Source organism: Microtus oregoni, unplaced genomic scaffold (genome assembly GCF_018167655.1).
Source record: "Microtus oregoni isolate MIOR12 unplaced genomic scaffold, Mior012 000022F_ref0000154, whole genome shotgun sequence".
Lineage (NCBI taxonomy): Eukaryota > Metazoa > Chordata > Mammalia > Rodentia > Cricetidae > Microtus > Microtus oregoni.
The window spans coordinates 32,534,505-32,560,861 of NW_024543081.1; the positions used below are offsets into that span (position 1 = coordinate 32,534,505).

The 26,357-nt window shown below is 45.4% G+C and overlaps 1 protein-coding gene across 1 annotated transcript in view; it reads left to right on the forward strand.

Annotated features, from left to right (window-relative positions):
* Fbxo32 (F-box protein 32) overlaps positions 1-20,755 on the forward strand; it is a 38,030-nt gene extending 17,275 nt beyond the window's left edge. Inside the window, exons 5-9 of the mRNA XM_041671716.1 lie at positions 6,554-6,647; positions 7,448-7,632; positions 14,336-14,518; positions 15,665-15,808; positions 16,994-20,755. Coding sequence (XP_041527650.1) covers positions 6,554-6,647; positions 7,448-7,632; positions 14,336-14,518; positions 15,665-15,808; positions 16,994-17,083 — 696 coding nt within the window. The 3' untranslated portion in view covers positions 17,084-20,755. The remainder of the gene's footprint in view (positions 1-6,553; positions 6,648-7,447; positions 7,633-14,335; positions 14,519-15,664; positions 15,809-16,993) is intronic.
* The last annotated feature ends 5,602 nt before the right edge of the window (positions 20,756-26,357 follow it).

Below are 26,357 nucleotides of genomic sequence, written 5' to 3' on the forward strand. Positions count from 1 at the left end.
TGAAGGCCAGTGAAACTGTGTATAGAGGAAGAGTGAGGGGTCAGGAAAGTAAGATGGCAGAGGAGGTTGGTGTTTATGTAAGACGTCAGGCGTGATCACCCAAGCAACATCTGAAGTACGGCCTGAGGGTTGAGATGGAGCCACGCATGTAAAAATGTGGCAGAGCCGGAGCCCCACAAGTAGGATTGAACTTAACCTGTGTAGCGAATGCAGTTGGATGTATAGCAGGGACAGAACGAGTTTGGGGCCACTATGCAAAAGGAGGCTGGAGACGGACAGGGAGTAGGTCCAGGAGGACCTTGTCACTTGTGAAAAGGAGCTTGGAGGTTTTCCTAAATGCAGAGGGAAGTCATCTGAGGATTTTGAGTGGGGGAATTGCATGATATATATATATATATATATATATATATATATATATATATATATCAATATACTGGGCTAGCAAGATAGTTCAGCTGCTAAAGACACTTGCCACCAAGCCTGATGGTGACCTGAATTCAGTTCCAGAGCCCACATAAAGGTGAAAGTGGAGAACTGAACCAACTCCCACAAGTTTTTCTTTAAAATCCATTGCAGTGTTCTTTGATGTCCATTCACACGCAGCAGTACACACACACACACACACACACACACACACACGTAATATATACATTAATGCTAATAAATTTACATATAAGTGCTATGCTAGGATGAATTGCAGAGGAGACCTGTCTTCGAGTAAAGGATGACGGGAGGGAAATTACTTTCGCCCAGCGGTTCTCCAAACATCACGTCAGGCTGCGGTTGATACCCGCTCTGAGATTTGCTACCGAGCTCTGCTTGGCCACTCGATTTTTCTCCAACTCATCATCTCCAAACCTAGCATGGGTTTGAGGCTGAATGGCAGGATGTGGTTTGGGCATGTGGTGGCCACCCCCTCCCTCCAGTAGCGAAGCTTCGCTCTTTGCCTGCACGGCTAGTCCCCACACAGTGGCACATCCCCACACTGCCCACTCACTCACAGTGACACCGTGGCATTCAGGAGCAGCCTACAGCTTGATGCCCTGTTCCCCGTCACCTTCTGCCGATCTTTCAACCCAGCCACAAATTGCTGGCACCTGAACTAAAATTTGCCCAGCAGAAAACAGTTCCTTTCCAACAAGATATTTTCCTCTACTCTCCCCTTCTCTTGTGGCTAAGGGCAAACGAGCCAATTGGCTCCGTCATCTGGTAAACAAATTTCAGGATACAAACCCACTCTCTGGGTCAAATAGCTTTCTTAACAACAAGAAACGATAGATTCGTCACCCTCATTGTTGGTGCCACATGACACTGTCTGCTGGTTCTTGGCAGTAGAGTTGTATGGATGTAGGAGGTTGACCCTAAGCCGTGGCCTCTTTCTAGCTGTGTTAGAACATTTGGGGGGGCATTATTTCACTTCAGCATGGAAGCTGACCGCCAATCATAGCACACTATTGATAGGAAATTTCTGGATTCTTTCCCCAGACAATAACAAGTCATGATATTGCTACAATTGTTAGAATAAAATTTGAGGGTGGCCAGTGGTGGCGCAGGCTTTTAATCCCAGCACTCGGGAGGCAGAGGCAGGAGGATCTCTGTGAGTTCGAGGCCAGCCTGGTCTACAAAGCGAGTTTTAGGAAAGGCTCCAAAGCTACCAAATAAATAAATATATAGAATAAAATCTTGCTCTGCATACCAATACCAAATTATTTGTTATCTTTCACAGTGGGGTCCTGAATGCCACAAAAATACATATTTTCTGATAAACATATCTGGACTTAAGTATTGACTCCCCAATTTACTACTGCTGCTTGACAGCTCTGAGCCTTAGCGTCTTTCTTTGTCACATGGGGAACTTAACCTCTTTGTAGTGAAAACCGAGACCACGCAGGTAAGCTGTGTGGCACCATCTCTGCATACCATAAATATCCATTGTTGTTAGCAAAGTTTGACTTCGTGGTGGAATCGCCTGGTCACGTCATGAACTGTGTCAACAGAGCTTTGAAGTGCACCACAGATAAAGATATCAGAGGAATAATGAGATCAGAAAGCTTTTAGTTGACAACACGTACAATTGACACACAGAGTCCTTAAACAAGCTGTGCGTTTACCCTGCTAATTCGCTATTTTTTTCCTGGCAATAATTTTATCTAGCTGTCTTTTCTGTATTATGATGAAAAGCTGATGATAATAAGCTACTAAGTAGCCATGTGGTGATGGCGCACGCCTTTAATCCCAGCACTCGGGAGGCAGAGGCAGGCGAATCTCTGTGAGTTTGAGGCCAGCCTGGTCTACAGAGCAAGTTCCAGGACAGTCAAGGCTATACAGTGAAACCCTCTCTTTAAATAATAATAATAAGCTACTAAGTATATTTTCCTGGCATATTGTGAGTGTTTAATGAACTATTTGTTCTTCAAAACAATTCTAAAATAGGTTCTGGCATACAAAACAGTTTGACTCTGGGACCTTCACTTAGAATCTCTATGATGTGTACCAGAAGTAATGGCAGGGGGGGCTGGAGAGATGGCTCAGTGGTTAAGAGCATTGCCTCCTCTTCCAAAGGTTGAGTTCAATTCCCAGCAACCACATGGTGGCTCACAACCATCTGTAATGAGGTTTGGTGCCCTCTTCTGGCCTGCAGACACACACATATACAGAATATTGTATACATAATAAATAAATAATTTTAAAAAAAGAAGTAATGGTAGGACTCCATCTAGCTCTTCACTGGTTTTTCTAAATAAAGTTTTGTTGATATACGCATGGTACACATTGATTTACATAGTGTCTATGGTTACTTGTGTTACAGTTGCAAGGCATTTTTAGTATAAAGACTGAATGACCCACCAGCCTTAAAACAGTTACTATTTCAGTCACTACTGGGGGGCCAGGCATGGTGGTGCACGACTTTAATTCCAGCATTCGAGAGGCAGAAGCAGGTAGATTTTCATGAGTTCAAGGCCTGCCAGGGCTGTGACACAGAGAAGCCCTTGTCTAAAAATACCAAAAGCAAAAAAAGTTTGGTCCTTTACAAAAGTCTGCCTACTCCTTAAGACTAGAATTGGGGAGAAGAGCTTTCTTAGTGGTAGTAACACTTTATGTTTGGTACTCACAGTAAGTTTTTGTTTTTATCTCATTTGATTCTCGTAGCAATCCCATGGGTCATCTTTTGCTGGTGTTTTGTTTCCCCCGTACATAGTCTTTTTATTGACATGACTAGACATAAACTCCGTGCGTCCGGGGGGTCACGTGTTTGTCATCCTTCCCTGTCATCTGTCTCAGTGCTAGGACAGAGCGGACACAGAGATTCTTGCTAAATGAATGACAGTTATAAAGGTCACCTGGATCAAGAATCCGGTTCTCCTGTTCCAGGGCTCCGCAGCTGCCTAGCAATCGCAACAGGGACTTTCCCTGCAGCTAGGGTGAGAGAAGAGTTGACATGTCACCTGCTGTCAGTTGACAGAATTGGCTGCTCTGTCCCTCCCCCTCCCCAGTTAAGGAAAATACTACCAGCCAGCCCAAAGAGCTTTTTGCTTCCCCTCAATGCACACTCTGCAGGGGTTTCCTAGATGCACCGTCAGGGCCTGCTGCAGAGGAGGGTTTTTTTTTTATTATTATTTATTTATGTTTCTTTGTGACCAGTGCCTTTTTAGTCAGGTTAATACTGACACTCTGGTGAGCTGGGGGTCACATGGCATCTGTTTTGGATGTGTTTCTGGCTGATCGCAGGCTGTCCCCTGCCTCACCTCCTACCCCCAAGATGAGTCACAGGGCTCAGCCGCCTGCCCCGCAGGAACAGGCTCCAGGCTCCAGGCTCCAGGCTTTTGTTTCCTTTCGTCTTGCTTTATGCTGGTCATGTGATGCTCTGGGTATTAATAAACCTCAGCCTGGCTTTCTACAGCCTGCTGTTGCCCAGGGAGAAAATGAAAGGTTTGTGTTCCTCTTTTCACCGTCATGTGCTGATTGGTGGCTGAACTAAACCAGAAAGGCACGGAGAGCTGTGGTCACTCGGGATGGACAGAGCGTCCACCCGGGTGTGTTTTGATGCCTCGACAGTCTATGTCACTCTTGTTAGCCCCTGGCTTCTGAGTGTAGATCTGTAGCACTAAGCACAACACAGCAGCGCCACCTCTTCCTCCTCCTCTCTCTCCTCCTCCTTCTCCTCCTCCTCTTCCTCCTCCTCCTCTCCCTCCTCCTCCTCTTCTCCCTCCTCCTCCTCTCCCTCCTCCTCTGCCTCCTTCTCCTCCTCCTCCGAGTCAAGAGGTCATGCCACCCCCTGCACACGTCAAAGATACCAAACCCAGCAGGAAGACATTTGAGGTTTAAAACTCTTTTTTCCAATTTAAAGTAAAATTATGTTGAAGGAACTAGGTCTATCTGTGGTTTGACAGGGGTCCAAAGGAGACAAAATGTTTAAATGAGGGCCTGGGACACGGAGGTGCCCTGAACCACCCAGGACATAGGTCCAAAGTTTGTCCTCCTCTGCAATCCTGCTTTTATTTTATTTTCTTGTGTTCTCATGTTGTTTTGTTTTGGCAGTGAGGAATTTGGGGGTTTACTCTGTTTCCTCCTTTTGCCTTGATTCCAGCATCCCATACTGTGTCATATCCGTTCAGGAAATCGGGCAGGGGCCCAGTCCGATGAAATGCTCTTGGAAAGCTTCCTAGGGCCAAGACTATCCCGGTTGGTAGGATATTTGCTTGGGCATGCACAAAGACTAGAATTTAATTTCCAGCGGCTCGTAAACCAAGCATGGCAGGATGCACCAGTAATCCCAGCTCTAAAGAGATAGAGAACGGAGGATCGGAAGTTCAAGCTCATCCTTAGCTTTGTAGTAAGTCTGAGTCCAGCCCGGACTGTGTGAAGTCCCGTCGCGAAAACAAACAAACAAAAAACAGTGAAAATTTTGTTCCAACTCAAAGGAGAGCCTTGTTAATTTTGTGATGGGAGAGTTAGGGTTCCACTGAGAATGTTCTGTAAGGGCAGAGTTCAAAAAATGAGGCCGGGGGGGGGGTCTCTTTTCTCTTTCCTCTCAGAATTAGAATATATTATAATATATTAATTGCACATAATAAATTAAATTATGCTGTTGTCATATATGTAAATGATGTGTTTTGCTTTGTAGCCACCTCTGTTACTTCCCTTGTGTCTTGTCTTACTGGGGTCTTGGTTTTCAAAGTCCAGTGTACTAAGCCTAAGTCTGTGTGATTTTTCTTGGGGACTTGATTTGTCTTGTGAAGAAATTAGTTGCTTGGCCTTTACAGCAACCTTTTGGTGTGGTGTTTCTTTGAGACAGACAGTGTGTGCTCCCACTTTCCTATGTGGTAAAAATACAGCTGAGTCCTCTTGCAGGCTGTGAGATCACTCATAGAGTTTAGAGTCTTCGTCAAAATTTTTGTTCCATTTATTTATTGTGTGTGTGCATGCCTGTGTGTGGGCGTGTGTGGTGGTCAGAGAACAACTAACAGTTCTCTCCTTCTGTCATGTGCCTTTGGGGATCAAGTTCATGTCATCAGGCTTGACAGCAAGTATCTTCACCTGCTAAGCCATCTCCCCGACCCTGGTGGTACTCTTGAGCCTCACTTGATCCATCTGAGAAGTGGGTTGCACTAGATGATCTCGAAGATTCTTGTCATTTTATTTTTCAACACTCACATCTTTGGGGGTTTTGTTTGTTTGCTGGTTGGTTGGTTTGATTTTTCAAGACAGGATTTTTCTGGGTAGCCCTGGCTGTCCTGGAACTCACTGTAACTCTAGTTCCAGGGATTCTGATGTCCTCTTCTGGCCTCCAGGGGCACCAGGCACACATATGGTACACTTACACACTTTTAGGCAAAACACTCCTACATGTAAAATAATTTTTAAATAAGACACCATCAAAGCTAACAGATACAAGGGCTCTCCTTTGTGCCTCCGGGAAGAAATAGACAGACACACTGTGCACCCCTCAGTTTCTCTTCCTTGCCATCTTTCTATAGAAATAAAATAAAATTTAAAACAAGGTAAATGCAGCAAAGGAGTCTAGTCAGGCAGGTTTATTGAACATGAAAAAGCAAACTGTGTCTAGAAAAGAATCACCCCTTCCTTGGCTCAGGCACATGGCCACCAAACACAGGCTTCGCTGTGCCCTGAGAGCAGTGGGTGCCAGTGGATGGAAGTTCAAGCCAGGGCAAGAACAGTTCCCCCTGGGGGTGACTATGCAGAACTCCTATGCTCACGGGTCACGGGAGGTTCTGTTCCCTCCAGAATACTGTCAGCTCTCCTTTCCAGTGAACCAAATAGAATGGATTAGCCCTGGCCGAAGCCCAAACCCTTTATATATAAAAGAAAAAAAGTCATTAAATATTCAACCTGATTCCTAGTGTTGAGTTACCACCATTTGTCTTTCATTGGGAGCATCTGCGTTTTATTGCCTGGTGGCCCTGCTTGCCATTTATCGCTCTCTCTCCCCTGTCAGTCTGTATCTGCGTGTCATGTGACTCAAAAGTGAAGATTAGAGGAGAAAAATATCTCTCTGTATACTAAGCCTGGCAACGTCTATTTTTACCCACAGCTGTTGGAACTGATAGCAAAGTCACAGCTCACATCCCTGAGTGGTATCGCCCAGAAGAACTTCATGAACATCTTGGAAAAAGTTGTGCTGAAAGGTGAGCTCTGCCGCCCTCTCTCAACCCTCCTGAGAGGCGTGGGAACAGGCAGGTGGGCTTTCTCATCGAGTAGCATGTCGTTAGATTTAAAGGAACGTGAGTGGATGGCAACAAACAATGTCGGCTGAATCCCAGGGGCCCTCGCTTCCAGCTCAGGAGAAAGGTACCACCCGTGCCCTTGGCAAAGAACAAGACCACTGCCTTCTTGTTCTCTCTTTAGAATCAGCTGTTTGCCTTACTTTAAGTTTGACTGGCTCCTCGTTGAGGACATGTGCCCCACCCTTCACCTCGGAGCTTCAATATTCCTAGCTGTGTGCAAGGCAGAACGGAGGCATAGACTGGACTAGCCATGACCTTAGACCTCTGGCTCCACTGAGTCATTTCACACATGGGGGGACTGATGCGTATGAGACATGAGCGTCCTGTGATCATCTAGAAGTTAGCCAGGCAGGGTTCGAACTCAACCTTCTGGACCCCCAAACTGCAGTCTTCCATTGGCCATCCAAAAGCATGTCAGCTACTGAACAGAAAAGCCGTGTTCTGATCAGGTGGACCATTGGCACTGAATTGAAACAGGAGAGCTCTTTAGAAACCCAAGAGAAGAGAACAAAGAGGGACCTAGATAATGGAAACTCTATCCATTACCTGAGTATAGAATAAACACGGGTGAGAAAGAAGATGGCATCCTAAGAGACTGTGCCCAGTCATAGGAGTAGACAACAAAGAAGAAAAGACCACTTGTGTCATGCATGGTCCCCATAACATGACTTTGATATTCCTTTTCCTTCTTCCCACTCAAGTCCTTGAGGACCAGCAAAACATAAGACTCATAAGGGAACTTCTCCAGACCCTCTACACGTCCTTATGCACACTGGTCCAGAGAGTTGGCAAGTCTGTGCTGGTGGGCAACATTAACATGTGGGTGTATCGGATGGAGACCATTCTACACTGGCAGCAGCAGCTGAGCAGCATCCAGATCACCAGGGTGAGTGCAAGCCCCCACTCACCCCACTGTGGCTTCCCCTGCTCAGACACTGAGCAGACTCCAGAGCATGACGTCCTCTCTAGTGATGCAGCAACAGGTTGCTTCGGATTTGATGCCGCGTCCTTGGGCTGAGGGTGGTAGGCGGTATGAGGGGCATCCTGATAAAGGGGGAGTGGGAAGAAGAACTTGGCAAAACAGGTGGAGAGAATGTTAAAGATGACAGCCAACTGTAACACCATGCAGCAACAAAAAATAAAAACAGAAACAAAACGGAGAACATAGCTGTCAGGGAAGGGATGTTGGCTGTCTGCTGAAGTCTTCAGTGGGGCTTCGGGGAGCTCTCTGCTCATTTCCTCAAAAGAATGAGCTGTTTGTGGACTGGGGACGCTGCCTTTAGTACAATAGAGCCCAGAAGACAGTGGCTAGAGAGTTGGTACCACCAGCCTTTTAGAATCTCAGTCCTGTTTAATGGTAGTGATGACAAAAGACATTTGAACCAAGCCTGAACACACATGTAAGAAAATACTAACTGGACTCACTCAGAGCCTGTATGTTACCAGCATAGGACTTCATATAACAGGCATTTCTCTTGGCTTTCAGAATAAGAACTCACTGTGGGCTCCCATCCTATTAATGGTGATAAGGGCGGGAGACAAGGCGCGCACAGAACTGTGTGAACGTTGCTGGCGTAATCTCTCAGGGCTCACTAATGGACAGGCACACTCGGGAAGCTCACACAACACTTGGCTACTTATCTAATCACACACTGGGCTGGTTAAGTGGCTTCCGGGACCCACACAGTTTGGAACTGCAGCATGTATCAGGTGAAGGTGACACGGAGGAAACCCTGTGACTTCTAAACAATTACCTTGCTGTATGACGTTTCCAAAGAGCACATTCTTTCTTCATGGTGAATGATTTTTCTGCCCCTTGGTTTCTTAAATTCTGAAGTGGAAGGAATAATTAGAAACCTCTCGTTACATGGCTTCCTTAGAGCTGTTTAGGCTCCAACAACCCCGCTTGTACACACCCACAAGCTCATGTGCATGCACACACATGCCCGTGCCTGCAAGCACACGCATGCAAAGAGCTGAGCAGAGCCCAAATGTAGGTCATCTTTCAGAAATGATCCCCATTGTTGGATTGTTATAAGAAAACTTAAGCATTTATTATAAACAGTATAATTTTAATAATTTATCCCAGGCTCCTCTCTGAAGTAGATCAATAGCCTAGCCATGTACAGTTAAGAGCAGAATTCCATTCCTCAATCCCAGAAAACTCATTTTAACCTGCTACCTGATTTCCAGCATTCTCTGTGCCCTGGACTGAATAATTCCTGTCTTATTCCCCAGAGACAATTCCCAGCCAATGAAAGAAACTAACAAGGCTCATTGCAAGGCTGTCTCCCCTCAAGCACCCTTGCAGCTCTCATTTATGCCTACCCTGAGCTATACTCCCTCTGACCACCTCAGATGAGTTTGTCTCCTTCCCAGGTCTCCCATTCTTTGCATTCCCATGACCTTACTTCCTTAAAGCCCTCCTTGGTTGGCCCCAAACACTCCTGAAATGCAGCCATTGTAATTACTATTACCCTTCCATAGGCTGGTATTGAAGTGGGGACCAGAGGAGTCCAGGGTTCTTCCCAGCACTACACAACAGTTAGGTCAAAGTCAGAAGCTGGGACTGTTGACTCCTAAAATGACAAAGTGTGCTTAACATCAGTGGTTTCCAAACTCTTCCCCGTCTAGTTTTCTTCCAACTATTTATCCACTGATTCAGCTTATTAAAAAAAAAAAACTTTTTAATCCAATGAAATCCTCTGCTTAAGAAGTCCAGCCCTGAAGCTCATCCTCCCCTCCCCCCGCCGCTAACATCTGCTTGGTGTGCTCCGGTGGAACCCCACACTTCTCTACACACCCTTCAGGGACTTCTGGCTCACAATTTTCCCGGGTTCATCCCATCTCTTACAGCCGCTATCACAGTCTTCTTCAGAACAGTTCTGATCAGCTGGAAGGCTCTCATGCACACACACGTCTGTCTCCAGCCACTGCTTTACAGTCTCCAAAGAAGAAGACATTCATCTTCTGTGCCATACCTGGCTCAATCAGTGGATTTTAGCTGAAGAGATGAATATTGGTTTGAAGAGACAGCTCCCCACCAACCCGTGTGCTGAAGTACATGTTCAGGGTTCCGGGGAACATGAATGGAGAATATTGTCCTAGATTATGGGTGACAGTGGTAAATTATACCAACTGCAAGATTCAGACAGTTTACTCAGTCTCCCCATGCTTCTTCACTTTCCTCGTTTGGAAATGAGAGGCAGACATGCCCAGCTCTTCCCTATCCCCGTGTGAGATTAAACATAGGTGTGAGATTGCATAAACCAGCCTAAGGACAGCAGCTGGAGCAGGGCCTGGTGTGTAGGAAGCATTATTATAGATGCATTAGGTGTTGTGATCAAGGGCTTGCCTGCACACACACTGTGATAATTAACTTATCTCGTAATTAGTTCTAATTAGGGTAAACGGCAGGAATTTACTGGGTCCTGTGCTAAGTACTTCTATGTATTAACTCATCTCTTATACCCAGCCCCACTGAGAGATACTCATTTCCTTGTTTTGTAATTGAGAGAAAGCATCCTCAGTCTCCACAGAGGATGGATTCAGAGACACCCCAAGGTTACCGTGGATGCCATGGATGCTCAAGTATTTTGTATACAATGGCATAGTGACTATGCTTAGCCCACATGCACCCTCCTCTGCCTTGCAACTCATCTCTAGCCCAATTTTAATACCTTATAGGATGCTATGTGCGTAGGGCAGGAGGACAAGAAAGTCCTGTGAGTTCAGATGCATTTTTCTCTCAGTAGTTTCCATATGTGGCTCATGGAATTCAAGGATGTAGAAGCCAAGTACATGGAGGGCAGAGTGGAACTGTGTTGGGGCTTCTATACCAGGATGTCTGACATCAAACTCCAGAACAGGCTGCTCCCAGAGGCTATGCTGCTCCTTTCCTGAACCCACTAGGGGGCTCTGAGTTATGCTGTTCTGAGAGCTGTCAAGAAGAGCTTCCCACACAGATCCCCAACTGTTACGGATCTTCTAATCTTAACACACTTGGCAAGTGGAGGCAGGAGAATGGGGAGTTCAAGGTCATCCTCAACTATAGAAAAAATCTGAAACCAGCCTGGGCTATAAGATCCTGGGGCGGGGTGGGGGGCAGATGAGGGAGTCGAGGGACAGTGAGGGAACAAGAAAGTTGAATCACTTCAGTCTGGATGATAGTTCTGTGTTTCTCAGAAAGAAATGAATATTAATCCATGAAAATATTAAAATGCCTTTCATAGTAAAAGCTTCCCTATCTGCCCACGATCTGCCACTGTTGTCTCGGCACATAACCTTGTTTGCCTTAGAAATCTTCATGTCTAATTCTTTCAAGCCAATTTTTATTTGTAAATGTAACTTATATAAGAACAAAGGATGAAGGACGAAATTAAGAGAACTGGTTTTCAGGGGGAAAATAAAATATAATTACAGTGCTGTGGGCAAAGCAATGTTTTGGAAAATGGGGGCTGGGGTAAGACAAAATGGAGTTCAGCCAAATGCTTGGCTAAGGCTGCAAGAGTGACATATTTTCCCTTTTATATGTTTATATTCGAAAGGGAGAAGGCATGTAAGCAGTTAACCATTTATCAGGAATAAGGGCTTGGCACGAGGTTCTGGGCAAGGGTTTTGGAAAAGTTCAGGTTTGAAAATCTGACAGAGCAAACTCTGCCAGGCCAACTTGCCTTTAATAGGAGTTAATGTAATAATTGGCCTGGGAGTTTTAACCAAAAAAGTAGAGGCTTTGAAGTGCTGGAAACAAAAAGAAAATCCCATGGCAGTTTTATTAGCTCATATGATCAACAGCAGATGATAAATGACAAATAGGTCTAGGGCTTTCTGCGGTCACACAAAGGCCTGAATGTTGCAAACCAATTGAGTTCAGCCCAACAGCCTGCGGTAGAAGTGAGCAGTAAAAATTGTCAAATCACAGACACTTCTGAAACAGGAGGCCTGAGTCGCTGCAGGCCTGCGATCATTAGGGCTAGAGGAATCTTCAGTATTCTAAACATAGTCTTTGGGAGCTAGGGAAACTGAGGCCCAGACTTCCCAGGATGCTGTCTGCCCCCATCACATTCCTCCCTTGCTACATCCATTCTCCTCAGCAGCTCCCATTAAGTCCTCCTTCTGTGGCCTCTCTTCCCATCAGTTTATGTCTTGCCTACCAGAGGACTCAGGTGATTGACAAGATCAAATGGAACTTGGCATCATCCCGATGAGGCTGGTACCAAGTAGTCCCTGGAGTCCCCATGTGTTTGGGCTTTGCTGTGCTTCCTACAGGTCCTGCCCCAGAAATTTGATGAGAAAAATAATCCCTATTATTATTTTTCCTCTGTGCCTGTCCAGTAAGCACCCCAAGGACTGTTTGTGCTGGATTAGTCTCCAAGGCCTACAAGATATAGGTCCTGCCTTCAAGGATATAGGTCTAGGTGAGGTATCTTGAGATGATCAAATTTTAAAATAAGAAAGGGCTTGAATATAAGTTTGAGGGTATAGTGGAAGTTCCTTCAGAAGCTCAAGGTTGATTGCATATGTGTATTATATGTAAATGGACAGTTTTTAAAACATCCCCTGGAGGGGCTAGAGAGATCACTCAGCAGTTGAGAGTTCTGTTCCCATCACCCACATGGTGGCTCACAACCATCTGTAACTCTAGTTCCAGAGGACCCAATACCTTCTGATCTCCATGGCATCAAGTATACATGTGGTGTACACACATACATGCAGGCAAAACACTCATATTTGTAGGATAAATTTAAAAATTTTTAAATTAAATGTTCCCTGGTGTCCTCAGTTACAGTAGAGCTTTAGCTCAAAGGTTTTGGGGCCAGCCATTCCCAGTGTGTGCACAAACATATACACACAAACACAAATGCACAAGCATACGTATTTATAAATGCAAACAAACATACACAAACCCACACAGATGCATATAAGTACATCCATATAGTCCTGTAAACACACATACCACACACACACAAACACATGCACAAGGTCTTTGTGTTATTCTTTTTTTTTCCTGTTCAACTATTTGGATTTAATCCATTACACTAATATTTACTGAGTGCTTATGGTGTGCCAAACATTGTGGACATCAGGACACAACAGTGAAACAAAGCCAACCCCCTGCTGTCAAGGACCTTAGGTTCTGAAAGCAATGCTCCATTTAGCCTTTCTTAAGGAAGGGGTTGTGCAGAAAGGGGGGGGGGTTGCAGTCAGTCACTGAGGGAGCTCGTAGGAGTTCTAAGAAGGCACAGTGAAGGAGACCTAAGGAGGGTGCGGGGGGGGGGGGAATACATAGATAGTAAAGGTCAAATGAAATGGTTGAGTTTTGTTTTTCTTTGTTGGGTATTTGGTTCTTGGTTTTTGGAGACAGGATCTCTCTATGTAGCCCTGGCTGTCCTAGAACTTGTTATGTTGACCAAGCTGGCCATGAGCACACACATCTCCTCCTCTCTCTACCTCCAAATGCTGGGATTAAAGGCGAGGACCACCATACCCAGTGGCAATAGGTTTGAAGTGGGTTTGAGAGACAAGAGAAGGAAGGCCAGGTGGGTGAGGGCATTGTGCATAGGTAAGCAAGATATGGTTTGGGTGCCAGAGAGTGCACTGAAGTGGAATGATCTGAAGTCACAGAGGACAGTGAGATGAGAGGCTAGGTGTCTGCCTAGGCCACCCATCAGGGCGGTGGCACTTTTGGAAGGCAGTGAGTCTTGAAGTTGAATAGTGAAGCTAACAAAGCACGAAATCCAATGTGCTCCCATGCTCCAGTGGGTGGCCCCACACCGTGCACACATGGGCTGCACTAATTAGACTTAGAGAGCTATCCAGGCAAACAAACAAACATGAGAGGTTCAAGAGGTGGCTCAGTGGTTAAGAGCCCTTGTTGCTCTAGCAGAGGATCTGGGTTTAGTTCCTAGCACCCACATGACAGCTCGTAACCATCCATAACTGCAGTTCCGATGGATTCAACACCCTCTTCTGACCTCTGCAGCGCAAACACAGAAAAATCAATCTTTTAAAAGGACTTGAAGTTGAGAGGAACCTTTTGGGTGCAGGGGGGTTAGAAGAGGGAAATGGGGTAGATAGTATCATATGTCACTGTTTACTTTTAAGAAAATTTCAAAAATAAAGAAAAATATAGCGATGGTGGTGATGCACACCTTTGATCCCAGCCCTTGGAGGGCAGAAGCAGGTGGATTTCTTGAGTTTGAGGTTAGCCTAGTCTACAAAGTGAGTTGCAAGACAGCCAAAGCTATACAGAGAAACCCTGTCTCAGAAAAAGAAAAAAAAGGAAAAATATAATAAAAAGAGTTCAACATATGCTGTTTGGGTAGTCTTTTTAGAGCAGAAGGTTGCAAGGACAGGGAAAGCCAGCAGGCTGCAGTCAGCCAAGACACTCCTGGCTGTCCTCTGGAGGCTCTGCCATCGGTCCTACTTCTACCTGTTGGACTGGGAGCATCACAGCTCTGGGAATCTACCTGTTGATAAGCCAGCTTGAGATTGCAGGATCTGGGGACCGTGGCGTTCTGGGAGCAAGCTATGGCAAGAAAATGGCTCTTCTCTAACACCCGGCTTATCATCTGGCCTTCTCTCTGCAGCCTGCCTTCAAAGGCCTCACCTTCACGGATCTGCCTGTGTGCTTGCAACTGAACATCATGCAGAGACTGAGTGATGGGCGGGACCTGGTCAGCCTGGGCCAGGCAGCCCCAGACCTTCTTGTGCTCAGTGAGGACCGGCTGCTGTGGAAGAGACTCTGCCAGTACCACTTCTCAGAACGACAGGTCAGTGAAGCCCAGTGGCCCGCTCCTCGTGCTCCCTGATCTGCCCCTACCCTGAAAAGACCCATCCTTCTCCAGCATGAAGCGGGACTGCCTGCCTCCTAGAATGCCTGGTTTACTAGAAAGCAACAGTTTAAGACCACAGTTCTCAACCTTCCTAATGCTTCGATCCTTCAGTACAGTTCCTCATGTTGTGGTGACCCCCAACCATAAAATTATTTTCCTTGCTCCTTCCCAGTTGTCATTTTGCTACTGTTATGAATCACAACATACATAACTGTGTTTTCCAGTGGTCTTAGGTGACCACTGGTCTAAGACATTCCTAAGTCAATGTGTGGTTTTTTTGCTTTTGGTTCCTTGTCATTGTCACCATTGTCTTGATTAGGGAAAGATAAATCCTTACCCCAAATTACATTTTATGGCTCACACAAAATTTTCACAAATTGATATTGCCTCTTTTCTTTAAAAAAAAAAAAAAGACCTTTTTATGGTGCTTTATATTCAAGCACTTTTATGAAGAGTGTTTCCTTTCACCCTCCCCACCCAGGAAGGGTAGATATTATCATGCCCCCTTCAAACAGGTGAAGAGACCAAGGCCATAATGACCAACTGGTGCATTCAGATTAGTGAAGTGACCCTTAGGCTGAGACAGCTGACCCTACATTTGAATTGGGCCCACGGATGCCCTAGGGCGCCCTCAAAACCTATTCCTCATCCAGGGTTGTTTTACCAATTTCTTCATCTGTGCATTAATTCAACAGGTTCTTTTCATGAAGCCACTGATACTTAAACATAAAATAGAGCCATGATGCTAGTGACTGAGCCTTCCTAGAAATAATTGTCCAGGTCGACAGCGAAGAAAAGTGGCTTATGGGAGCGGCCTAAGCTTTAACCAGTCGGAGGCACTGCACTCAACCATTAGGAAAGCGTAGTTCCCTGTTTCTTCTGAAAGCTGGCTAAACAGCACCCAGTAAGCAGGAGAGCTAAGAAAGCTGCTTTCCAACTTGACAGCTTTCTTTCCTGGGCCTTTCTAGGGTCCCTGTAAAAACGTGGGGGGAAGAGTGGGAGCACATCTTTGGAACCAGAAAACCCCAAACTGTCCTCTTGGTGGACTCTCTGGAAATTACTTTTCTCCGTTTGATTTTTCAGATCCGCAAGCGATTAATCTTGTCGGACAAAGGACAGCTGGATTGGAAGAAGATGTATTTTAAGCTGATCCGATGTTACCCAAGGAGAGAGCAGTATGGGGACACCCTGCAGCTCTGCAGACACTGCCACATCCTCTCCTGGAAGGTATGCGCCTGCGCTGGCTAGGGTTCTGTCAGCTTGACACAAGCTAGCGTCCTTTTGGAAAAGGGAGCCACAGTTTATTAAATACCCCCCACAAAATTGGCCTGTGGGCAAGTCTGTGTGGCATTTTCTCGATCGGTAATTGAGGTGGAAGGGCCCAGCTGACTGAGCAGGGCCACTGCCGGGCTTCGGTAACGAAGTTGGTCGTGCAAGCTGAAGAGCAAGCCTTTAAACAACACTCTCCATGGCCTGTGTTTCAGTCTCTGCCTCCAGCCCTGTCAGCAACGTGAGGCCAGCTCTTCCCTGTTCTTTCCTATCTCAGCCCTCCACCTAAGAGGAGAGAGAAACTCATTCAGCACTTGGACAGGGAAGAGCAACTGCAAGGCCTTCATTTCCCTTCATTTCTTCCACCCCTTACGGTGATTTGTCTCTGAAACCCGCTTACCACATATTCTATCTTTGTGTGCACAGGGGAACACATAGGCAAACACGAATTCTTCAGCTTCTCAGTGCTGTGGAATCCCTTTAGAGGGGAGGGATAGTATGTGCAGATGTGTTGTGTGTGTGCACATATGAGCCCATGTGTATGGAGGCCTAAGGTCACAGTCTCCTTTTTCATCAGTAGCTCACCACCTTAAAAAAAAAAACAAAAAATGAACCTGGAACTCACCAGATTGGCTAGACTAGCCAGCCCATGAGCTCCAGGGCCCCATCTGCTCTGCTTCACCCCCAGTGCTAGGGTTACAGGATGCCGGCCTCCATGCCCAGCTTTCATGTGGGTACTGGGAATCCAAACACAGGTCCTCACGGTCACGTACCAGCCACTCCACTCGCCCCCTGAATGCAGTGGCATTCTTTTCCTTCTAAGATTTATTGGCCTTTTTAATCATAAACATGCATACATGTTTATATGTGGTTATGTGCATATGAGAGCGGTGCCTGCAGAGGCTGGAAGATGGTGTCGGGTACCTTGGAGCTGAAGCTACAGGTGGTTGTGAGCCACTTGACCCACGTTCAAGACCAGAACTTGGGTCCTCAGCAAGAGCAGTACCTGCTCTTAACCGCTGAACCACCTCTCCAGCCCCTGTAGTGGCATTCTTGACAGAGTTGCTAAGAGATTGGGCAAGGCCCGAGAGAGCCAGGGAGCTGCCCCTGAGAACTCGGATCTAACCATGATGCTGTTTTCAGGGCACTGACCACCCGTGCACAGCCAACAACCCGGAGAGCTGCTTGGTCTCACTCTCCCCGCAGGACTTCATCAACTTGTTCAAGTTCTGAATCCCACCTCAAGACGGCACTTCACAAGCCCCCCCCCCCCCCCCCCTCACTCCCCGCTGATCGGATGGCTGGGAATTCGGAGACTTCCTTTGTAAATAGTGTACCTTGTAAGCACTGGCTTGAAACTTGTGAGCGAAGTCCCTGAGAAGACGGTGGAGGGAAGGGACGAAGCTGCCGATGGGGACTTACAAATGTGAACTGCGCACTAGAACTGGTACGGAAACGCGGAAATACTGTAAATAGACTTTTTCTTCTCCCCCAAGAATTTGCCAGCGAGACTCTAAGGGCGAGAACTCTCTGTCTGCCGTGAAAAACGGAGCCCTCCTGATGTTCATGGAAACTTCCTAGTTCCCTAGGAAGGAAAAAAAGACACAAAACTCAAATACCAGACAGAACCCTCTGTTTACAATGTGATGATGTTGTTAGGACAAAATGAGGAAGAAGGAGAATGAATGCTGCAGCTGAGGAAGCCTTGGGCTTTGGGTTTCAATTTGGGATTTGTTGAATGGGATTTGTTGAACAGGCGAAGAAGTCCACCCATTGGACACCTACGCAGGCATAAGGCCTGATCCTACGAAGATGCCACACAATGGTCTACCTCTGAAAGCGTAGCTTGCTCTCTGGCAGCATGCACTATCTAGCAGGCAATGTCTGTGTTTCATGTAAGTTCTTTCATCTGTAAAGAGATCTGAGATGGGAAGGCTATTAGAAACAACCTTGGTTCTGACTTCCCTTCCCTTCTTTGTTCCCAGTCTACACCTTCTTTCCTTCCATGTTGTAGCTCATGTACAGAAACAGAAGGCCAGCCTAAGAACAGCTCCAGCAGAAGACACGAAGAACTAGAATTGGGCACCTGTAGATGGTGGCTTGGCGCTTCTGATTTAACTCTACTCTCCTCTAGCTTAACTTCTGGGCTTGTCTGGTCTTCCATGGGTGTCGTCATGGATTAGTGAACTTAGTGGAGTCTAAGAACTGAGGCTTGAGAGAGACATTTTTCACACCAGCCAATTAAGCATTCTGATAGCTGCTGCTTCCCCTTGGTGGGGTGTGGAGCTGAGGCTCTTTCTGTTCTTTAGGTTTAGCATCGAACTTGAGTCATCCTGAATGGGGACTTTTCACATGCGTGATTTAAAAGGAAGCCTGGAGTTCCAGCTAGATAGGGAGCTGAGTTCATCTTAAGCTTGTTTCAAGACTGAGTTAAAACAAAGAGAGGCAAAAGACAAAGGATCCCAGGGGGTCTTGCAAAGCAGAGATATGAACACTGTGGAAGAAAGCAAATCTCAGGACTTCAGGAGTTAATTCCTGGGGTGGGGGAAATGTTATTTTTTACTTTTTATAGATTGTTGCTTTTCTACAATGTACATATATTTGCAGTTGTATTTGCTTTTTTAAAAAAAAATCTCCAAATAAAACTACCACTATGCACATCCTTGGTAAATAATCAGAAGTAGGAATGTGTCCACATAGATGTTAAGTGAGGGATTGTGTAACCTGAAGCACTGATGCTTGGGGTGGTCCTCGAAGGAAAGGAAAGGTGACCGAGCATACATAGAAACAAGAGACAGTCAACACCTCTGCCTTCAGTAATAGAGTACGCTCAGGTCAGTGCCGCGTGGGCAGATGAAGTCTGCAGGGTTCCCTGGTTTGCAGTATCTGTACTTACACCAAAAGTTCTCCATATTTCCTTCTTCCTTGAGGGAGAAATTAAGTTGAATTCAGAGGCCCGTAATGAGGAAAGGGAACTGTAAAAGAACAAGATTTGATGTATAAAGCTGAACTTTAGATACTACAAACCTGTAACAGCTAGGAGTTTTTCTATTTGGTTTTGTGGGTTTTTTTAGTTTTTTGCTTTTTTTTAACTTTTCTCCCCAGAATTATTTTTACATTAAGGGCTTAGACTAGGAAAGAAAGGAAAGGAAAGGAAAGGAAAGGAAAGGAAAGGGAAGGAAGGAAGGAAGGAAAGAAGGCAGACGTTTTTTCCATAATTGTCAGACTCTCTACAATACCTCACCTTCTGTAAGTGGGGTGGAGCTGGGTCTGCCATTGCTATGGAAAGCTCTGGAAACAGTGACTCTAAGTGACACTGTTAGGGTTAGGGGATCATGGCCTTTCACATGTTCTTATCAGCTTGTTACCACCGCTTTTTCAAGTTGTTTAGAGATGGAAAGTTGTTGGGACCTTGGGGTTTATTTACAGTTACAGCAACTTTGCCTACTTTGAACTGCCAGCAGAAAACTGGTGAGCCAGTCTCATGGAGTGCCAACAATGCACAAGGCATACATCCTACATGCCCCAGGCAACCATCTGTCTCTGTGTAAAATGACCCTGACCCCAAGCAGTGAGGTCCCAGCTTTTTGAAATGTTGGCTAGGTGCCTGTAGATCCTCCATGAACCTTGGTGTCATTGGATATGGTATGTGACACAGCCAAAGAATTGATTTAAAAGGAAAAAGGAGCATGTATGGGTCACTTTCATTGGTTAGTAGAAAATAGGAAGGATTGGCAGGTGGAGAGGGAGTGGGGGAGGAGTAGTAATGGAACATCTTTGATGTCGTGTAGCAGGGAGGAGCAATGGAGAGAAGAGCAGGCAAGATATCCATATTAGGGCATGGCTAGAGCCTCACATACAAATGACCGGACTTAAAAAGTGTTGCTCCTAGAACAGGAATAAGTCTATAGAATTCCTCTTGGCAAACCCACCCAGGACTCCCAGACCTAAGACACAAAAACCTGGCTACAAAAGTGAGAGGGGCGTGGATATAGAAATTGCTAGAAGAATTTTTTCCAACACAAAGAAAAAATCTGTTTTCTCTCTCCTACTGTACCCTCCTGTCCCTCCTTTGCATGCTGTAAAACAGAACTTGAGTTATGCCCACCCTGAAGTCATTCAGGCAGCAAGAGAGGAAAAGGTTCTTTCCAAGTCATATGAGCAAACCCAGGGAGATGGTGAATCAAAACTTACTTAAGAACAATCAGCTGAGAGTCTCTGAAGAGAGAGAACCATTCCATATAGAGTTTAGGAATGTTCCTTTTAAAGCAAGAGCCGGTAAAAAAAAAAAAATCAGCCCAGTGATACTGCCAACTAGCTCGGGTCATTACTCAGCGTGGTTGAATGGACAGGAGTGTCAGTCGAATGGGGGAAAAGGGGTGGCAGAAAGAATCCGAAGCCACAAGGTGGGATCCCGAGCCCATCAGCTAGGAGAACTTTCTGACTAGTAATGACCAGTTTCAGGTGGAAGTGGTCTGGACAAGATACTTGCGCTGCAAAAGCTCTCAGCTGACGATCCCATCTCCTTGTGACCATGAAGCCAGCTTGTGGGTGGCTCATCCCTGTGGCCTCACAACGTGAGGAGGCTGCTCTTGACACAGATGCCTTATTTTTATTGTTTACCATGGAAGAGAAAAGGTTGGGAATTTGGTTTGTCTAAGCAGTTGGTATGATTCACAGAGAGAGAAGGAGAGAGAAGTCGCCGCAGGAGACGTTTAGCGGTATATGGTTCTCGGCGTTGGAAACAATGTTTATTATAAAACACGCACCTGGGTTTATATTTTTCTGCCTGGCTGTGGGGCAATAACATCTTGCTGTGAAAACACTCTAAATTTTATGTGTGAATTTTTGACTGTAATTTTATGTGTGCATTTTTTAACTAAACTCTATCATTTTCTATGTTGACATCTGTTGTTTTTTTTTTTTTTTAATCTGTTTCCAACTATCTGAGCCTGTGAACCATCTCTTCTGACTGGATGCTGGCTTGAAACCTGTTAGTGCTTAAACAGACTCAGAAACACCCTGAACCTCTGGGCAAACACAGGGATGTTACTCTTTGATGTATAATGGGCCATCTATGGCTCAACAAACAAGGTAGTAATTCTTCTAAAGTCTATGTTTTCTGTCAATGTTTTCTCTGCTTTGCTGAAACAGAAAACAACAAAACCACCTTTGGTTTTCTAAATGAAGGAGATTCCCATCCCAGACTTTAGACCAAGGAGGGTTGTTAGAGAGGATGCAGTCTGACGTTTCTGCCTTTCAAGATGAGGAAGCCTTTCCAGAACTGGGGGGCTTGGGGGGAGGAGCCTTCCTCTGCACTCCTTGGGAAGTCAACAGAGTTGAACAGAGACCTGGAGCTTCCTGATGCCAGAGCTGTGAGTCCTAAGCACCTTGTGGGTATCCGTAGATTCACGACACTCAGTGTGATTCTTCCAAAGACCCTCACTGTGGGAGGCTTGGGAGGCCATCCCACGATGGGGGTCTGCCACCAAGTCTTCCAAACCTTCTAAGGCTGGTTCTTACCAGATAAGCTAAGACATCCCTTTTCGTTTTCACACCCTCTCATTCTGCTGCTACCACAGCATTCCACTGAGCACAGCCTGCTTAGTAGGAAGCAACTAGCACACCAGGTGTGTGGTGCACACCTGTAAGCTGCAGAGGCGGGAGAACTGGACTTCTAGCCTGGGCTACATAGCACGGCCTTGTTTCAAAAACAGCTGGAAGCAGGCGGCATGCTTTTTTTTTTTTTTGACAAATTCGTCCTTTCCCTTGGGTTTTTACATCATGCCCTTATAGGAATAGATACAGGGTCCTGGGGAGATGGCTGGTTGATAAAGTGCCTGCTACGGAAGCATGGGGACCTGAGTTCCCCATCAAATGAATTCCTTGTCAAAACCAAGCATGAACTTTCGTGCATGGGGAGTTGATGGGCCAGCCAGTTTAAAGAATCAAGTGATACCCAGGCTCAGTGAGAGACCCTGCCTCAAAATGAAAAGTGGACAGAGATCCAGGAAGATGCCCAGTATCTGCCCTGACCTCTAAATGCATATGCATGTGCACACACATACAGGCATACTAGCATGCATGCATGTATACGTGCGCACACACACACACACACATGTGCATGCATGCATGTGCAAATATACACAAAAGAATAGCTAAGTGTTGACCTTGCTCCTGCTGGTACCCCTGAAATGGAAAGGTACATTTAAGCCATCCATCCTCCTTCTTGTTCCTCTTACCCGTGATCCCCACTATAAGATCCAGTGAGGTTCTGTCTGGTGGGAGTTCATTCTGTTCAACCTTGTTTGCATTTAGCAGAATTTATCCCATAAGGCAAGGGATGGTGATAGCCATGAATTTTGTCTGGTACGCCTTTTTCAAAGTGTTCTTGACTTCAGCAAGCAAAGCTTCTTGAGAAAGCTCTAATTGGCTGGAAATGGATGGCTACATCCGAACACCAAATTTCTGGATGCTCTGGATGCTTCAACATTACTGAATAGGACTGTCTGTGAGTATAATAGACACGTTTGTTAACTGTGCGCAAGGCTGTTTAACAGATGGCTCCAATCCCTGCTCCATATTTGGGAGCCTTTGGTGTCATCTTTATACTACCAAATGCCAGTCACCCTGGCTAAAGAGAGTGTATATTATAGTCCATGTCTAAGCTTAGACGCTTTAAGTGTACTTTTTAAAGAAAAATATTAGAGTGGGTGGAATGTTTTAACTAAATGCATAAGGTTAGACGGATTACATGCAAAACTGATTGTTTAATATTAAATGAGTCCTGCCGGGCGGTGGTGGCGCACACCTTTAATCCCAGCACTCGGGAGGCAGAGGCAGGCAGATCTCTGTGAGTTTGAGACCAGCCTGGTCTACAAGAGCTAGTTCCAGGACAGGCTCCAAAGCCACAGAGAAACCCTGTCTCGAAAAACCAAATATATATATATATATATATATATATATATATATATATATATATATATTAAATGAGTCTTGCATAACTTATTTGCACACCTTTCTTGCACGGACTTTTTTTATAGTTGTTTGTACCAGACAGTGGCATATTTTTGTAAACATTTTTTGACACTGAATTGCAATAAATGTTTTTCCAACAATACACCCTGGTATATTTTTGGTGTGTGTCAGTTCAGTTTGGCTTATTATTTTATGCACCTGGGTTTGTATTTTTATGTGTATCTTTTGTCTTTGAAACTGATATTCCTACTCCCAGAAGTTTGTTACCACAGTGATAAAGTTTCCAGGGAATGCATAGAAAAATAAGCTTGTGGTTGAATACCAACCAGAGTCCAAACTACACTGTTATGTATAAATGGGATATTTCCATGTATTGATTGTGTTGTAGAATGACTGGGAGAAAAATGAATTCTGAAGTCATTATCACTTATTCACGAACAAACACAGAACAGTTACTGTTTGCTAGATCTGTGCAAAACACTGAGAACAGACATGATCTCTGCCTTGATGGATTTCAGGTTCTAACCAGAAGGATAGTATCCCCCCACCAAGAAAATACAGCAAGTAAATAGAAGTCATTTGCAATGTATGATCTGAAGGGAATCATAAAGCGCTGTTCAAGGCAAGCTCAGCAGAGGCCTCTCTGAGGGTGTGATGCTGAGCTGTTACTCTGCATTTAACCCTCAGAAGGAGGGTTAAAATGTTTCAGAAAGCAAGAGGTTAGAACCACAGACCCAGGGGCCTGGAGAGATGGGTCAGTGGTTAAGAGCATTGCCTGCTCTTCCAAAGGTCCTGAGTTCAATTCCCGGCAACCACATGGTGGCTCACAACCATCTGTAAAGAGGTCTGGTGCCCTCTTCTGGCCTGCAGACATGCACACAGAATATTGTATACATAATAAATAAATAAATATTAAAAAAAAAAAAGAACCACAGACCCAGCTCTGACCTGCAAGGTGGCTTGTTACATCTTTCTATAACTTTCTCTGTTGCAGTCTCTAAGATGTCAATAGTAAGATATCAATGCAAGAAACACAGTTCTGGGGGTTGGAGGGATGGCTCAGTGGTTAAGAGCACTGATTTCTCCAAAGGTCCTGAGTTCGATTCCCAGCAACCACATGGTGGCTCACAACCATCTGTAATGACATTTAGTGCCCTCTTCTGGCCTGCAAGCATACATGTAGGCAAAGAACTGTATACATAATAAATAAATAAAATCTTAAAACAAATAAAAAGATTAAACAACAACAACACAGTTCTGACCTCAAAGGAGGTGAGTTTATTGTGAACCAAATATGATGACCATAGCCCAGGAACACAGATTTAGTTTACTCCAAATTCCATGTTCCAGCATGGCACTGGTTTCATGAAGTTTCTGTGCTCATAGAAGTCATGTGTCAACCCATTTTTCAAATACATTGAAATCAGGAAGGTGGGTTAGAGCAAAGTGGGGAGATTCCTATTACAGGCTTCAGATGCTATCTGTTGGCATTCCTAATTTCCGGATTGGTAGAGTCCCTTCCTACATTCCAAAGGGCTTACCTAACACTCACAAGGGTATTAGGTCACAGGGTATTAGGTCACATACAGCAGTGGGTAGTGGACGATCATTAAAGAAGCTAAAGATAGCTTTAAAAATGGCTGGGAACTTGCAACCTTCTAACCTCCCCACATGGGGGAAGTTCTGATTGATCTGCCTTGTCATCCTGCTTCTCTCCAGGACTCTCTAGGGTACCTGTGATATGCGAGATGCTTTCCTCATTGTTGTGAGCAAATATCTGAGCAGAGCAACTTAAGGTGAGAGGGGCTTGTGTCAGCTTACACTTCAGGAAGGGATTCAGTCCATCACGCCAGGATGGGCATGCATGCGTAAGCATGCGACAGCTGGAAAACAGCAGGGATGACACGGGGCCAGGCCTTAAGGCCATCCCTAGTGACCCACTTCCTCCAGCCAGGGTCTATCACCTGTACAAAACACCAGCAGCAGCTGAGGACCCAAGAGTTCAAACACCTGAGCCCACAGGGGACAGTTCACATTCAAGACACAATAAAACTTACCAAAGTAGTATATGTAAAGTTCCTGGGGCCTGATAGTAATAGGAATTCGAGAGATATTACCAGATATTATTATTCACTGAACAATAAGAGTTTAAGAACTGAGTTGGGGACTCTCGTTCAGTTTCCTGTGGCTTGCTTGGGATCCCTACCAGTGGATCTTGTAGTTGATACTTTTACCTCTGAAATGTAGCCCAGTCCTGCCACAATACTGCTTCAAAAATTTGACGTAAAAAGTACAATTAGATAGAGAATCACATTAGGTGGTGGTGGCACACGCCTTTAATCCCCGCACTCGGGCGACAGAGGCTGGCAGATGTCTCTGAGTTCGAGGCTAGCCTGGTCTACAAGAGCTAGTTCCAGGAGAGGCCCCAAAGCTACTGTCTCAAAAAATCAAAATAGGAGGAGGAGAAGGAAGAGGAGGAGGAGGAGGAGGAGGAGGAGGAGGAGGAGGAGGAGGAGAAGGAAGGGCAATCAGTAGCTCTGCAGTTAAAGCATTGGCTGAACAAGACACTGGGGTTCAGATTCCCAGAACCCACATGACTGCCAAATGAGCACAAAGGTTCACCTGTAATTCTAGCCTCAGACAGTGGAGACAGAACATACTAATAAAGTCTGGGCATGATTAATAAGAGATACTGATTTAATGAACACTTGATCTAAGTGCAGATACAGGAAGATGGAGAAGGATCAGTAGAGGTATTTAAGGGATAAAATGTTTTTCTTTAATAATATGTATATTAAAATAGAGATATAGATAAATATATATAAAGAGAGCAGCCAGTAAGATGGCTCAGTACTGGCCACCAAGCCTGACAACCTGAGTTTGATCCTAGGATTCACGTGGTGGAAGGGGAAAACCAATTCCTGCAAATTATCCATGCACATGTGCACATAACATGCGCTAAAGAAATAATCTTCAAAGATCATTTACTTATGTATTTTTTTGTATATGTACAGAGACAGCCCATCACTAGTCTCTTGCAGCACCTGACTCAGACAGCCTCCTAGAAAGAGCAGGAGGATGAGGACAGTCTGAAGGAGGCTTCTCAGGGCACAGAGGCCAGGAGGAAAAGGCAAAAGGGGAGCGGAATCTAGTGGCTATAAGAGGCTCTCAGCCAACCACCACATCCTGAGAAATCATACTTGGCAGATGCCATCGAGTGTGACAGCAAAGTCATTCTCCGCCCACATGAAAGTGTGTGCGGCTCACCCTTCCTGCACTGCCCAAACTTGCCTTCGACTGTTTTCCTTATATTTTACTAGCCAGCCTTTTCTGTGCTTCAGAACCATTCTGCACAGCCCCTGCTTCCTTCTAAGAGGCAACAGAGCATCAAAAGCACAGACAGTAGAGCTAGCCTGTGCCTCTAGTTGCAGTGAACAGTGTGCGAGACCTTGATGTACCTCAGTTCTCACCTGCATAGTGGGTGGGACAACAGCGTCTGTGACCTGAGTTGGTGTGGTAAGATGCAAGT